At 52.9% G+C, this 14478-nt stretch overlaps 1 protein-coding gene across 1 annotated transcript in view; it reads right to left on the minus strand.

Moving 5' to 3' along the window:
- Positions 1 to 14478, minus strand: part of LOC132808976 (diacylglycerol kinase beta-like) — a 112662-nt gene that overhangs the window by 51227 nt on the left and 46957 nt on the right. The window contains exons 3-6 of the mRNA XM_060822369.1: positions 13677 to 13753; positions 11332 to 11449; positions 8208 to 8321; positions 421 to 470 (exon numbers count right to left, since the gene is read on the minus strand). Of these exons, the coding sequence (XP_060678352.1) occupies positions 421 to 470; positions 8208 to 8321; positions 11332 to 11449; positions 13677 to 13753 (359 nt within the window). The remainder of the gene's footprint in view (positions 1 to 420; positions 471 to 8207; positions 8322 to 11331; positions 11450 to 13676; positions 13754 to 14478) is intronic.

The following is a 14478-nucleotide window of genomic DNA, read 5'->3' on the forward strand; positions in this document are numbered from 1 at the left end:
CTGCAGATAGTGAGGAGGATTGCCAGATAAAAGCAAGGCAGGTCCAATTACAGAATCCTGACAGTGTGGAAAGAAGTCATTCAGCCCATCGGGTCCATACTAACCCCCTGAAGAGCATCCTATCCCATGGCCAATCCACCTAACCTGCACATCTTGGACTGTGGGAGGAAACCGAGCATCCGGAGGAAACCCACGCAGACACAGGGAGAACGTGCAAACTCCACAGACAGTTGCCCAAGACTGGGATTGAACCTGGGACCCTAGTGCTGTGAGGCAGCAGTGCTAACTGCTGTACCACCGTGCTGCCTGGGGAGGAGGGAAGCATACAGTAAATAAGAGTCATAGAGATGTACAGCAGGGAAACACACACACACACACACACACCCCCCACATGCCCTGAGCAGTGACACCAAACCTTACCGAGCTATCCAGCAGTCCATTGGCGTCAGTGTCATACAGTTTGAAGGTAACTGTGAAGGAAACAGAGAGAGACAGCAAAATGATCAGGCTCCATTTTCAATAAGAGCCAACAGCACCTTGGACAGAAAATTCTTTTCCGATTCACCAGGAGCTGCCTGTTAGGAGTGTGCCTGGACAGATTTTAGCCTTGGGTCTCGATGTGGCTGCCTGTCAGTGAACACCCATCAGCCACACTGGGACAGCGGTGTGCAGAGGACAGGATCGGACTGGAGTACACTACCTGCCCCGTTCACACGCTCTGTCCTGGCTCAGAAACTCACGACAAACACTTCAGAGGAGGCTAGGGATGAGTGAGCGGGCACAGGGTAAATGCCAGCTGCTGAGCTGCCACTTCAGAACGGTGCAGACATCTCACAACGGGGAACAAATCATGCCCAATCAGTCATCCAGATCAACATGGGAACCCGTGTTCACTGAGAGAGGGGATTCCCAGGGTCCCAGGGCACAAGGACATTCAAACACCAGTACCCAGGGAAAGTGTTGAATCAATTCACATTCAACCCCCCCCCCCGGGACAGTGAGCAGTGATTCTCTCCGCCCCCCCCGGGACAGTGAGCAGTGATTCTCTCCGCCCCCCCCGGGACAGTGAGCAGTGATCCCCCCCCGGGACAGTGAGCAGTGATTCTCTCCGCCCCCCCCGGGACAGTGAGCAGTGATTCTCTCCGCCCCCCCCGGGACAGTGAGCAGTGATCCCCCCCCGGGACAGTGAGCAGTGATTCTCTCCGCCCCCCCCGGGACAGTGAGCAGTGATTCTCTCCGCCCCCCCCGGGACAGTGAGCAGTGATTCTCCCCTCCCGGGACAGTGAGCAGTGATTCTCTCCGCCCCCCCCGGGACAGTGAGCAGTGATTCTCTCCGCCCCCCCCGGGACAGTGAGCAGTGATCCCCCCCCGGGACAGTGAGCAGTGATTCTCCCACCCCGGGACAGTGAGCAGTGATCCCCCCCCGGGACAGTGAGCAGTGATTCTCCCCCCCCGGGACAGTGAGCAGTGATTCTCCCCCTCCCCACCCCCCCGGGACAGTGAGCAGTGATTCTCCCCCCCCGGGACAGTGAGCAGTGATTCTCCCCGCTCCCCCCCCCCACCCCGGGACAGTGAGCAGTGATTCTCCCCCTCCCCACCCCCCCGGGACAGTGAGCAGTGATTCTCCGCCCCCCCCCCAACCCGGGACAGTGAGCAGTGATTCTCCCCCTCCCCACCCCCCCGGGACAGTGAGCAGTGATTCTCCGCCCCCCCCCAACCCGGGACAGTGAGCAGTGATTCTCCCCCTCCCCACCCCCCCGGGACAGTGAGCAGTGATTCTCCGCCCCCCCCCAACCCGGGACAGTGAGCAGTGATTCTCCCCGCTCCCCCCCCCCACCCCGGGACAGTGAGCAGTGATTCTCCCCGCTCCCCCCCCCCCACCCCGGGACAGTGAGCAGTGATTCTCCCCCTCCCCACCCCCCCGGGACAGTGAGCAGTGATTCTCCGCCCCCCCCCAACCCGGGACAGTGAGCAGTGATTCTCCCCCTCCCCACCCCCCCGGGACAGTGAGCAGTGATTCCCCCCACCCCGGGACAGTGAGCAGTGATTCTCCACCCCCCCCCCCCCCCCCCCCTCCGGGACAGTGAGCAGTGATTCTCCCCCCCTCCCCCACCCCGGGACAGTGAGCAGTGATTCTCTCCGCCCCCCCCGGGACAGTGAGCAGTGATTCTCTCCGCCCCCCCCCCCTCCGGGACAGTGAGCAGTGATTCTCCCCCCCTCCCCCACCCCGGGACAGTGAGCAGTGATCCCCCCCCCGGGACAGTGAGCAGTGATTCTCCCACCCCGGGACAGTGAGCAGTGATTCTCCCCCTCCCCACCCCCCCGGGACAGTGAGCAGTGATTCTCCCCCCCCGGGACAGTGAGCAGTGATTCTCCCCGCTCCCCCCCCCCACCCCGGGACAGTGAGCAGTGATTCTCTCCGCCCCCCCCCCTCCGGGACAGTGAGCAGTGATTCTCCCCCCCTCCCCCACCCCGGGACAGTGAGCAGTGATCCCCCCCCCGGGACAGTGAGCAGTGATTCTCCCACCCCGGGACAGTGAGCAGTGATTCTCCCCCTCCCCACCCCCCCGGGACAGTGAGCAGTGATTCTCCCCCCCCGGGACAGTGAGCAGTGATTCTCCCCGCTCCCCCCCCCCACCCCGGGACAGTGAGCAGTGATTCTCCCCCCCCGGGACAGTGAGCAGTGATTCTCCCCGCTCCCCCCCCCCCACCCCGGGACAGTGAGCAGTGATTCTCCCCCTCCCCACCCCCCCGGGACAGTGAGCAGTGATTCTCCCCCCCCGGGACAGTGAGCAGTGATTCTCCCCGCTCCCCCCCCCCCACCCCGGGACAGTGAGCAGTGATTCTCCCCGCTCCCCCCCCCCCACCCCGGGACAGTGAGCAGTGATTCTCCCCCCCCGGGACAGTGAGCAGTGATTCTCCCCGCTCCCCCCCCCCCACCCCGGGACAGTGAGCAGTGATTCTCCCCCTCCCCACCCCCCCGGGACAGTGAGCAGTGATTCTCCCCGCTCCCCCCCCCCACCCCGGGACAGTGAGCAGTGATTCTCCCCGCTCCCCCCCCCCACCCCGGGACAGTGAGCAGTGATTCTCCCCCTCCCCACCCCCCCGGGACAGTGAGCAGTGATTCTCCGCCCCCCCCCACCCCGGGACAGTGAGCAGTGATTCTCCCCCTCCCCACCCCCCCGGGACAGTGAGCAGTGATTCCCCCCACCCCGGGACAGTGAGCAGTGATTCTCCACCCCCCCCCCCCCCCCCCCTCCGGGACAGTGAGCAGTGATTCTCCCCCCCTCCCCCACTCCGGGACAGTGAGCAGTGATTCTCCCCCCCCGGGACAGTGAGCAGTGATTCTCTCCGCCCCCCCCCCCCCAGGACAGTGAGCAGTGATTCTCCCCCTCCCCACCCCCCCGGGACAGTGAGCAGTGATCAGTAACAAAACTAGAAGTTGCTGGAAAAGCTCAGCAGGTCTGGCAACATCTGTGGAGAGAAATCAGAGTTAACGTCTCAGGTCAGGTCACACACACACACACACACACACACACACACACACACACACACACACACACACACACACACACACACACACACACACACACACACACTCCCCCCCCCTTGGTATACTTTCACTCTGACCTTCTGACCAACACTGAATTCTCTATGTTCTATGAGAGACTCTATGTCTGAGTCTCTCATCACTCAATGATCACCGCCAGTAAATCCAGCCTGTCCATCAAGACCCTCGCCAACTCTTACAGAGGGACCACTGAAAGCAGACTGTCCAGGGGCATGATGGTCTGGCTCAGCATCTGCTCTGCCCAGGACTGTAAGAAACCCCAGAAGGGAGTCACTTGGCATCTCCTGCATGTGCTGCCCCGTCCCAGACTGGGTAAGGATGGCAGATTTTCTCAAATGATATTTGTGAAGCACATGCGTTTTCTCTTTTGTTGTAAAATCACAATCGCTGATAGTAGCATCGTCTCCATCACAGAGTCTCACCTAATGTTCCGCTTGCGGCTGTGTGAGATTCCAACCTGCAGGCATTAGCCTCGGCCTGTAGCCCAGTGACGTTACCATGACGCCAGCGCACCCCCCCCCAGGTGCCCACCACCCCAGTGGTTTAAACTGTCAGAGGGACATTTGGAATTTTCTCGACCAATCCAACAGCTTCATTCTTGTGACCTCACCCGCTCCGCCAGGGAAGCCAAAGACCTTCAAAGAGATTCCGACTGACAGCTGAGAGCTGAAATCTTGTGCGTTTTTTTCATGCCTTAAAGTGTAACAAACATAAGGTGTTGTATCTTTCTTTAAATAAGGAGGCCGAAGCTGCACACAGCATTCAGGAGCTGGTCTCACCGGGATAACTGAAGCTTCATCTCCTTACTTTTGCGTACAATAGAGGACAGCCCCCCATCAGCCCTCTCGGTTGTGTGCGGTACCTACCAGTGACTCATGCACAACAACACCTAACTCCCTCTGCACCTCCGACTCTACAGTCCTTCACGTTGAAATAACACACTGCTTTCCGTTTCCTCCTGTCAAAGTGAACGCCTTCACATTTTGCCACATTATATTCCATCTGCCCACTCACTAGCCCATCGATATCAGGCTGTTGGCTTTGCAACATTTGATTCAACCTATCTCGGCATCTTCTGCACATCTGGCGAGTGTGCCTTCAGCTGAGTTATTGATAGAAATGGTGAGAAGTTGAGGTCCTAGCAGAGACTCCTGTAGGCCCCTACTCCTGCTAGTCAGACCAAAACCCATTGAACCAGACTCGCTGTTTTCCGAAACTGATCAGGCTTCTGTCCAAGCCAATATGTTTCCCCAAAAGCTTGTGTTTTAGGTAGAAAAAAAACGTTTATGTGGAACCTTGCTTTCTGGAAATCCAAGGCACTGCAGATGCTGGAGATCAGAATCGAGATGAGTGTGGTGCTGGAAAAGCACAGCAAGGTCAGGCAGCATCCGAGGAGCAGGAAAATCAACGTTTCGGGCAAAAGCCCTTCATCAGGAATGAGGCTGGGAGCCTCAGGGGGGTGGAGAGATAAATGGGAAGGGGGTGGCGGCGCTGGGCAGAAGGTAGCTGAGAGTGCAATAGGTGGATGGAGGTAGGGGTAAAGGTCAAAGGGGAGAGTGGAGCGGGTAGGTGGGAAGGAAGATTGACAGGTGGGACAGGTCATGAGGACGGCGCTGAGCTGGAAGGTTGGAACTGGGGTAAGGTGGGATGGAGGGGAAACTGGTGAAGTCCACATTGATGCCCTAGGGTTGGTGGGTCCCAAAGATGAGGTTTTCAAATCAATCCAAGCACAACACATCGATGGAGTCTCTGTCGGCCACAGCCCATATTACTCCTTCAAGGAATTCCAATTAATTGGGGTTATCCAGGATTTCTCTTCTATAAAACCGTGCCGACTCTTCCTGATTACCCTGAGTTTTCCCAAATGGGCCAGTTATGATCAATTCTGACGAGGCACAGGTCAAGCTAACCGGCCTTTAGTTTCCTCCCTTCTTGAATCGCTGGGTGATAGTTGTGACTTTCCAGTCTGGTGGGACCTTTCCAGAATCTTTGAATGTTGGGAAATTGACACCATCGCATCTACTCCTCATTGGCCACCTCTTTTATACCCGAGGGTAAAGTCAGTCAGGGGCCAGAGATGTGATAGCCCGCAGCTCTAGCAGCGATTCCCCTGTGATTATATTTTCACCTGCGGATTGACAGCTCTTACTGTGGTTTGTATCCTCCAGAATGGAGATAGCAGCAAAATATTCAGTCACTCAACCATTCCTTTATCTCCTGGAACTCATCATCCTCACTCTCTAGAGGACCAACACTAAAAAACTTGGTTTACTGTTTTCCTTTATGGATACTGACAGAAACTCCTGCTGTCTGTTTTCACATTTCTAGCAAGCTTACTCTCACACTCTAAGTTCTCTTTCCTGACTAACTTTTTTGTCATTACCTGCCATTCTTTCTATGCTGACTCATCATCTGTTCTGCCGCTCAGCTTTAAGTTTGACACTTTATTTAACATCATGGGTTAAGCATGGATGGTTAATTTTTCTTTACAGTAAGAATATAGTTATCCTGAGTATTCAATCGTATATAATACAATATATACAAATCTATCCCAGTTCATTTCAACCAGCTCGGCTTTTATGGCCATAGTTTTTTTTTAAGTTTAAAACACTAGTCTGAGATCCATTCTTCTCCCCTTCCAAATTCAGTCATATTGTAGTTGTTGCCAATTGGATGTTTCCTGTTGATATGCAGATTTACGTTGCCTGTGATTATTGTCGTCTATTTATCACAAGCACCCGATATTTCCTCGTGTAAACTTTGTCCCATGTTAGGGTAACTGTTCAGGAGTCTGTAGACCACTCCCTCCCCAAGTGACGCCTTTCCCCTCCTATTCCTCCTTTCCGCCCAAACTGATTTGACATTTCGATTTCCTGAACCAAGATCATCCCTAACTGTTGCACCTTTACGTAGCTTCCTATTCTGTGTGACTATCATATGCCCTCAAAAGGGTGGTAAAGGAGGCATCTGACAGGCCCTGCCTTTCTTGGTCAGGGAGTTGAGTACAAGAGTCGGGATGCCATGTTGCAGCTTTATAAAACTTTGGTTAGGCTACACTTACCGAGTATAGTGTTCAGTTCTGGTTACCACATTACAGGAAGGATGTGGAGGCTTTGGAGAGGGGGTAGAAGAGGCCTACCAGGATACTGCCAGAATTAGAGGGTATGAGCTCTAAGGAGAGGCTGGAAACAGGCTGGTCCGGAATGGCCAAGGCTGAGGGGAGACTTGATAAAATTATGAGACATACAGATAGTGTTGCTGATCAGAATCTTCTATCCCCAGAGTTGAAATGTCTAAAACTAGGGGGCATGCAGTTACAGTGAGAGGGGGAAGAGTTCAAAGGAGATGTGAGAGCTAAGTATGTAACAGAGTGCGGTAGGAGTCTGGGACAGGCTGCAAGGGGTGGTGTTGGAGACAGACAGGACAGGGGTGTTTAAATAGACACACAAATATGCAAGGAATGCAGGGATACAGACCAAGGGCAGGCAGACGGGATGAGTTTAACTTGGCATTATGTTTGGCACAACATCCTGCACCGAAGGGTCCTGTCCCTATGCTGTACAGCTCTACGTTTTAATATTCAGAGTTCAGTCCTTGTCACCCATGGCGACTACCAGATCCTATTTACTCCTTTCGATCTTTGTCAAGGAAAAATGCTCACGCGCTCTCCTTGATCCCAACTCTCTTTAGCTTTGAGTTTGGCTCACTCCAGGTTAGAAAGCGATACCCTTCCAGGACCACGGGAGACTCAGCGCTGAGTCGCTGTCATCTCGGAGGCTGCTGCCAATGACTCCTCGCAGTGAAATAATTCAAACCTTGCAAACATCTTGAACAATCAGGTCAGACTTCGATTACCCTCCATTTCAAGATACATTCCCAAAAATACAATAGTAATTTTTTAAAAAAACTTCATAACTGCACAACAACTTTTGAAAAAGACGTATAAATTATTGGTGAGCGAGACTGAAATTCTTGCATGGCCATTTTTGTTTAGATTAGATTCCCTACAGTGTGGAAACAGGCCCTTCGGCCCAATCAGTCCATACTGACCCTCCGAAGAGTAACCCACCCAGACCCATTTCCCTCTGACGAGTGCACCTAACGCTATGGGCAATTTAGCACGGCCAATCCACATTTTTGGACCGTGGGAGGAAACCGAAGTAAACCCACGCAGACTCGGGGAGAATGTGCAAACTCCACACAGTCGCCCGAGGCTGGAATCGAACCTGCCTCCCTGGCGCTGTAAGGCTACACTGCTAACCACTGAGCCACCGTGCCACCCTAATTTAGTTGATTGCCACTTGTCCTCAAAGTCTAACGTCGCCACACACGGCGCCATTTTAGATTAAAAAAACTCAGGTTCAAAGCAGTAAAAGAGACAGTGTTAAAATGTAAGCATTACAGACCTTCATAGAAGAAGTCAAAAAATAATAGTTAATATTAAAGTCATTCTTAACATAAACGAGAAAAATCAAAAGTATCACACAGTCTCAGGCTTGCTCGGCCTAGCGACATTGTCACATCGTCACTGAGGTTGTGTGAGGTACTTCACATCTTCAGAAGGTTGAGCAGCTCATTAAACAAGCCAACTTTTCTAAAGATCGGAAACACACATTTGACCCAATCCAGAACTCACATTTGAGCTTATCTTCAGGCTGGCCTCCCTCCAGGAAGGATAAGTAACACACGACATCCTTCACAAAGACAACATCTGGCCCAGTGGGATCGATTGTATCGGGGATTTGAACATCTTCAGAGAGAGAGAGAGAGAGAGCGAAACAATCATTAGTCACCGATCCCATCAAAAGGCAGAGCTGTACAAACCCAGTCCTGAACAGAGACAGTGACAGTCCCAAAGGGATGAGAGGAGAGAGTCAGAATGAGAACAGACAGACACAGAGGCAAGGTTTGGGAAGAGAGAGAGAGGTTGCAGAGGAAGAGTCTTTGTCTCGAGAGAAAGAGCTCAGAGAGGAAGAAACAGAGCATATTGGACAGAGAGAAGGAGTGTCTGGACAGAGGGAGGTAGTTGGTGGGTGGCACGGTGGCACGGTGGTTAGCACTGCTGCCTCACAGCGCCAGAGGCTGTTTTCTGCCTCAGGCGACTGTGTGGAGTTTGCACGTTCTCCCCGTGTCTGCGTGGGTTTCCTCCGGGTGCTCCGGTTTCCTCCCACAGTCCAAAGATGTGCGGGTCAGGTGAATTGGCCATGCTAAATTGCTTGTAGTGTTAGGTAAGGGGTAAATGTAGGAGTATGGGTCTGGGTGGTATACGCTTCGGCGGGTCGGTGTGGACTTGTTGGGCTGAAGGGCCTGTTTCCACACTGTAAGTGATCTAATCTAGTTCCGATGAGAGAAGATTGGACAGAGGTAGAGAGAGAGGGCTTGGAGAGAGGGAGTTTTCACACAGACAGAGACAGACAGAGAGAGAAAGAGACAGAGACAGTGAGAGCAAGATAGAGAGATTGGACAAAGGTTGGTTAGAGATGTAACCAGCACAGTTGATGTGGCCTACGTGGACTTTAACAAGGCTGGTGCTAAGGTCCCTGGCAAACTGATCAGGACAGTAAGGATCCAAGGCAAGGTGCCATGTTAGATCCACCGCAGGCTGAGAGGCAGGAAGCTGAGGGGGATGGCCGAGGGATGTTTCTAGGACTGGAAGCCTCGCTGTTTGTAGTATGCATTAACGATTTGGAATTGAATGTGGGGGGGGGGGGGGGGGGGGGGGGGGGTGATCAACAAGCTTTCAGAATCGACAAAAATTGGAAAGGTGTTAAAGAGTGAGAAGGAATGGCCGTGGACAGCAGGAAGACATCAGTGCGGTGGCCAAGTGAGAAATGGAATCTGATACTGAAAAGTGTGAGGTAGGGGAGAATGAACAAGGCAAGGGATTACACTCCAAACGGGAGGGAGATACTGGAGATCAGAGAGACCTTGATGTATATACGCGCAGAACCCTGTAGGTAGCAGGACAGGCAGCTACGCTGGTTCAGAAGGCATAGGGGATACTTGTTCCTATTAGCAGAGACCAATATCTGCAGGGCATCTTGTAGATGGTACACACTGCTGTTACTGAGCGTCGGTGGGGGGAGGGAGGGGATGTTTGTGGATGTGGGGCCAATCAAGCGGCTGCTTTGTCCTGGATGGTGTTGAGCTTCTTGAGTGTTGTTGGAGCTGCCCCCATCCAGGGGCAAGTGGGGAGTATTCCCTCACCCTCCTGACTTGTGCCTTGGAGATGGTGGGACAGGCTTTGGGGAGTCAGGAGGGGAGTTACTCACTACAGGATTCCCAGCCTCTGATCTGCTCTTGTAGTCACAGCGTGTGGGTGGCAAGCCCAGCGGAGTGTCAGGTCAATGGTAACCCCCAGGATACTGGGGGACTCAGTGATGGTAACACCATTGAATATCAATGGGCGGGGCGGGGGGGGTGAGAGTGTCCTTATGGGAGATGGTCATTGCCTGGCATTTGTGTGGCACGAATGTTACTTGCTACTTGTCATGCCAATCCTGGATATTGTCCAGATCTTGTTGCATTTGAACGCTGACTGCTTCAGTATCTGAGGAGTGGCGAATGGTGCTGAACATTGTGCAACCATCAGTGAACTTCTGACCTTATGACAGAGGGAAGGTCATTGATGAAGCAGCTAAAGATGTTGGGCTTAGGACACTACCCTGAGGAACTCCTGCAGAAATGTCCTGGAGCTGAGATGACTGACCTCCAACAACCACAACCATCTTCCTATGTGCCAGGTATGACTCCAACCAGTAGAGAGTTTGCCCCCTGATACCCATTGATTCCAGGTTTGCCAGGGGTCCTTGATGCCACACTCGGCCGAACGCAGCCTTGATGTCAAGGGCTGTCCCTCTCCCCTCCCCTCTGGAGTTCAGCTCTTTTGTCCATGTTTGAACCAAGGCTGTAATGAGGTCAGGAGCTGAGTGACCCTGGTGGGACCCAAACTGGGTGTCACTGAGCAGGTTATTGCTGAGCAGGTGCTGCTTGATAGCTCTGTTGGTGACCCCTTCCATCACTTTCCTGATGATCGAGAGGAGACCGATGGGACGGTAATTGGCCGGGTTGCTTTTTGGATACAGGACATACCTGGGCAATTTTCCACATTGTCGGGTTGATGCCAGTGTTATAACTGTACTGGAACAGCTTGGCTGGGGAAGCGGCAAGTTCTGGAGCACAAGTCTTTAGTCCTATTGCCGGAATGTTGTCAGGGCCCATAGCCTTTGCAGTATCCAGTATCAGATACATCTGCAGCTGGCAGATTGGTAAGGATGAGGTTGAGGATGTTTTTCCCTCTTGTTGGTTCCCCCACCACCTGCCGCAGACCCAGGGTAGCAGCTATGTCCTTTAGGACCTGACCAGCTCGGTCAGTAACACTGCTGCTGCTGAGCCCCTCTTGGTGGTGGACATTGAGATCCCCCACCCAGGGTACATTCTGTGACCTCGCCACCCTCAGTGCTTCCTCTCAGTGTTGTTCAACACGGAGGAGTACTGATTCATCAGCCGAGGGACATGGGTGTTACTCCATGGGAATATCTGGAGGTGTATTCCTTTGAGACACTTGAGTGGGCTGTGGGAGAGAGCTTATGGGGAAGAATAAATACCCAACTATTGAGGGCCAAAGAGGTCTGGTGCCCTCCCACTACCGAGGTGAAGCCTAACACATTGACGGTGTCCGTAATGGCGACTGCAGGAAGCTAACGTACGTGTTGAAGGATGGTAAAGCTTTCTGGTTCGGTCCCCTTCCAGCACCTCACCTTTCTCACATGGCTTCGTCTGAAAGGAGCGAAAGAGATGCCGACAGAATTGACTGGGAATGTCGTCCACATCCAGGTAGATGGTCATCAGTGTTCGAAAGCCTTCAAAATCAATATGCTGCAGAGAGATCACAGCAGAGGGTGCACATGCAAACCGGCATCATTGACACGGCCGAACAACCTTTCAAAGGGAAATCTGCTGCCGTTTCAAGACAGGGGACTTCAACACGGGGCAATTCTTACTATCGGAACCCTTCCAAACAAAAACTAAACCAGAGAATCCCGACAGTGGAGAAGCAGGCTATTCAGCCCATCGAGTATCCCACCAAGACACCCTCCTCCATGCTGTAACCCTGCATTCCCCTTGGCTAATTCACCTAACCTACACATCCCTGGGCACTATGAGTAATTTAGCATGGCCAATACACTCTAATCTGCACATCCCTGGGCACTATAGGTAATTTAGCACAGCCAATCCACCCTAACCTACACATCCCTGGACACTATGGGACAATTTAGCATGGCCAATCCACCCCAACCTGCACATCCCTGGGCACTATGGGTAATTTAGCATTGCCAATCCACCCTAACCTGCACATCCCTGGACACTATGGGTAATTTAGCATCGCCAATCCAACCTAACCTCCACATCCCTGGACACTATGGGACAATTTAGCACGGCCAATCCACCCTAACCTACACATCCCTGGGCACTATGGGACAATTTAGCATGGCCAATCCACCCTAAAATACACATCCCTGGACACTATGGGACAATTTAGCACGGCCAATCCACCCTAACCTACACATCCCTGGGCACTATGGGACAATTTTACATGGCCAATCCACCCTAAACTACACATCCCTGGACACTATGGGACAATTTAGCACGGCCAATCCACTCTAACCTGCACATCCCTGGGCACCATGGGACAATTCCCCATGGCCAATCCACCCTAACCTGCACATCCCTGGGCACTATGGGTAATTTAGCATGGCCAATCCAACCTAACCTACACATCCCTGGACACTATGGGACAATTTAGCATGGCCAATCCACCCCAGCCTGCACATCCCTGGACACTATGGGTAATTTAGCGTGGCCAATCCACCCTAACCTACACATCCCTGGACACTATGGGACAATTTAGCATGGCCAATCCACCCTAACCTACACATCCCTGGGCACTATGGGACAATTTAGCATGGCCAATCCAACCTAACCTACACATCCCTGGACACTATGGGACAATTTAGCATGGCCAATCCACCCCAGCCTGCACATCCCTGGACACTATGGGTAATTTAGCGTGGCCAATCCACCCTAACCTACACATCCCTGGACACTATGGGACAATTTAGCATGGCCAATCCACCCTAACCTACACATCCCTGGGCACTATGGGACAATTTAGCATGGCCAATCCACCCTAACCTACACATCCCTGGGCACTATGGGACAATTTAGCACGGCCATTCCACCCCAACCTGCACATCTTTAGACTGTGGCAGGAGGAAACCAGAGCACCGGGAGGAAAGTCACACAGACACAGAATATATAAACTCCACACAGTTGCCCAAGGCTGGAACTGAACCCAGGTCCCTGGTGCTTTGAGGCAGCAGTGCTAACCACTGAACCACCGTGAAGTCCAATGGCGAATGCTGGCAATGGGAATGTCACTGGACTAGTTAATCATGAAACCAAAAGTTCACAATGCCACCATGAGGGCTGGTGGGATCTAAACTCAATGACTCAGTCTGGAAAGTAAAATCAATCTTATTCATGGTGACCATGACCAATAGCACGGATTGGCAGAAAATCCCACCAGGTGCATTACTGTCCTTCAGGGAAGGAAACCGCAATCCTTGCCTGGTCTGGCCTACACGTGACTCCAGACCCACCGCGATGGGACTGACTCTCAAGTGCCCTCTGAAATGGCCGAGTGAGACACTGAATTCAGGGGCATTTAGGAATGGGCAATAAATGCAGGCCTTGCCAGTGATGCTCACATCCCACGAAAGAAATGAACGACTATCACCCTTCAAAATGGAGGAGCAAATACATTATTCCTCCTGGATCAGATTCAGGATCGTTCAGAAACAGCCCCAAGTCTCCCCAGTCTGAAGACACTGATCTTAAGAAGGGAAGGTTTCGCTCACCCCACAGGCCTTCGCACATGCCTGAGGCGTACACTGGATCTGATAATAAGCTCATCAGATGTTTGGGGCAGTGCAGTGAGCCAGTGATACCCATGAGCGAGCACAGGCACGAGTGGCAGGGCACACGTTGGCATCAGCTCTGCCACATCGGGACAAGGTTAGCTGCGAATCTCTGAAGGCCTCACCTGTTCCGTGCTGTACTTGGAGAGTCGTCCGTTCCCAGCAAACTCACTGAGAACATCCTTCACTTTCTTTGACGAATCTGCCAAAAGAAATCATTGTCTCCTGTAAGTGGGAGGCAAGCTGTTCGACAGAGAGCTATTCGGGATGTTCAGTGACAGCATGCTCCGACAAGGGGGACGGGACCATTCCGAAACTCTTCACAACGGGCTAGCCCAGTGGATGTGACTGCGCCCTGGGACAAAGTGTCCATGGAACTCTCTTCCTCCCAGGTGTATGGCAGGATTGGAAGCGCAGACTCCAGCCTGTGAGCTGACAGCAGAGACTCCTGGAGTGGCAGAGACTTCCTGTTGAGGTGGATGTTGTGGATTACACTGGTGTCCAGCAGCCAATTATCCACCCAGCCAGCTTTACCGTCTCTCATTTACTGCACTAGATTACAGCTTTAGAAATGGCCCTCAACAGGTACTCTCATTTGTAAGCTGTTAAGACTAGTGCAATTGAACAGGAACAGTTAAAAATCCTGTTTTTAAAAATCCCAAGGAACATTCAATAATCAGAGCTGAGAGAATGCCACACTCTCGGAGGGTCAGTGCTGAGAGAATGCCACACTCTTGGAGGGTCAGTGCTGAGAGAATGCCACACTCTCGGAAGGTCAGTGCTGAGGGAGTGCCACACTGTCAGAGGGTCAGTGCTGAGGGAGTGCCGCACTGTCAGAGGGTCAGTGCTGAGGGAGTGCCGCACTGTCGGAGGGTCAGTGCTGAGGGAGTGCCGCACTGTCGGAGGGTCAGTGCTGAGGGAGTGAGG

This window comes from Hemiscyllium ocellatum, assembly GCF_020745735.1.
Source record: "Hemiscyllium ocellatum isolate sHemOce1 chromosome X unlocalized genomic scaffold, sHemOce1.pat.X.cur. SUPER_X_unloc_6, whole genome shotgun sequence".
Taxonomy (NCBI): Eukaryota; Metazoa; Chordata; class Chondrichthyes; order Orectolobiformes; family Hemiscylliidae; genus Hemiscyllium; species Hemiscyllium ocellatum.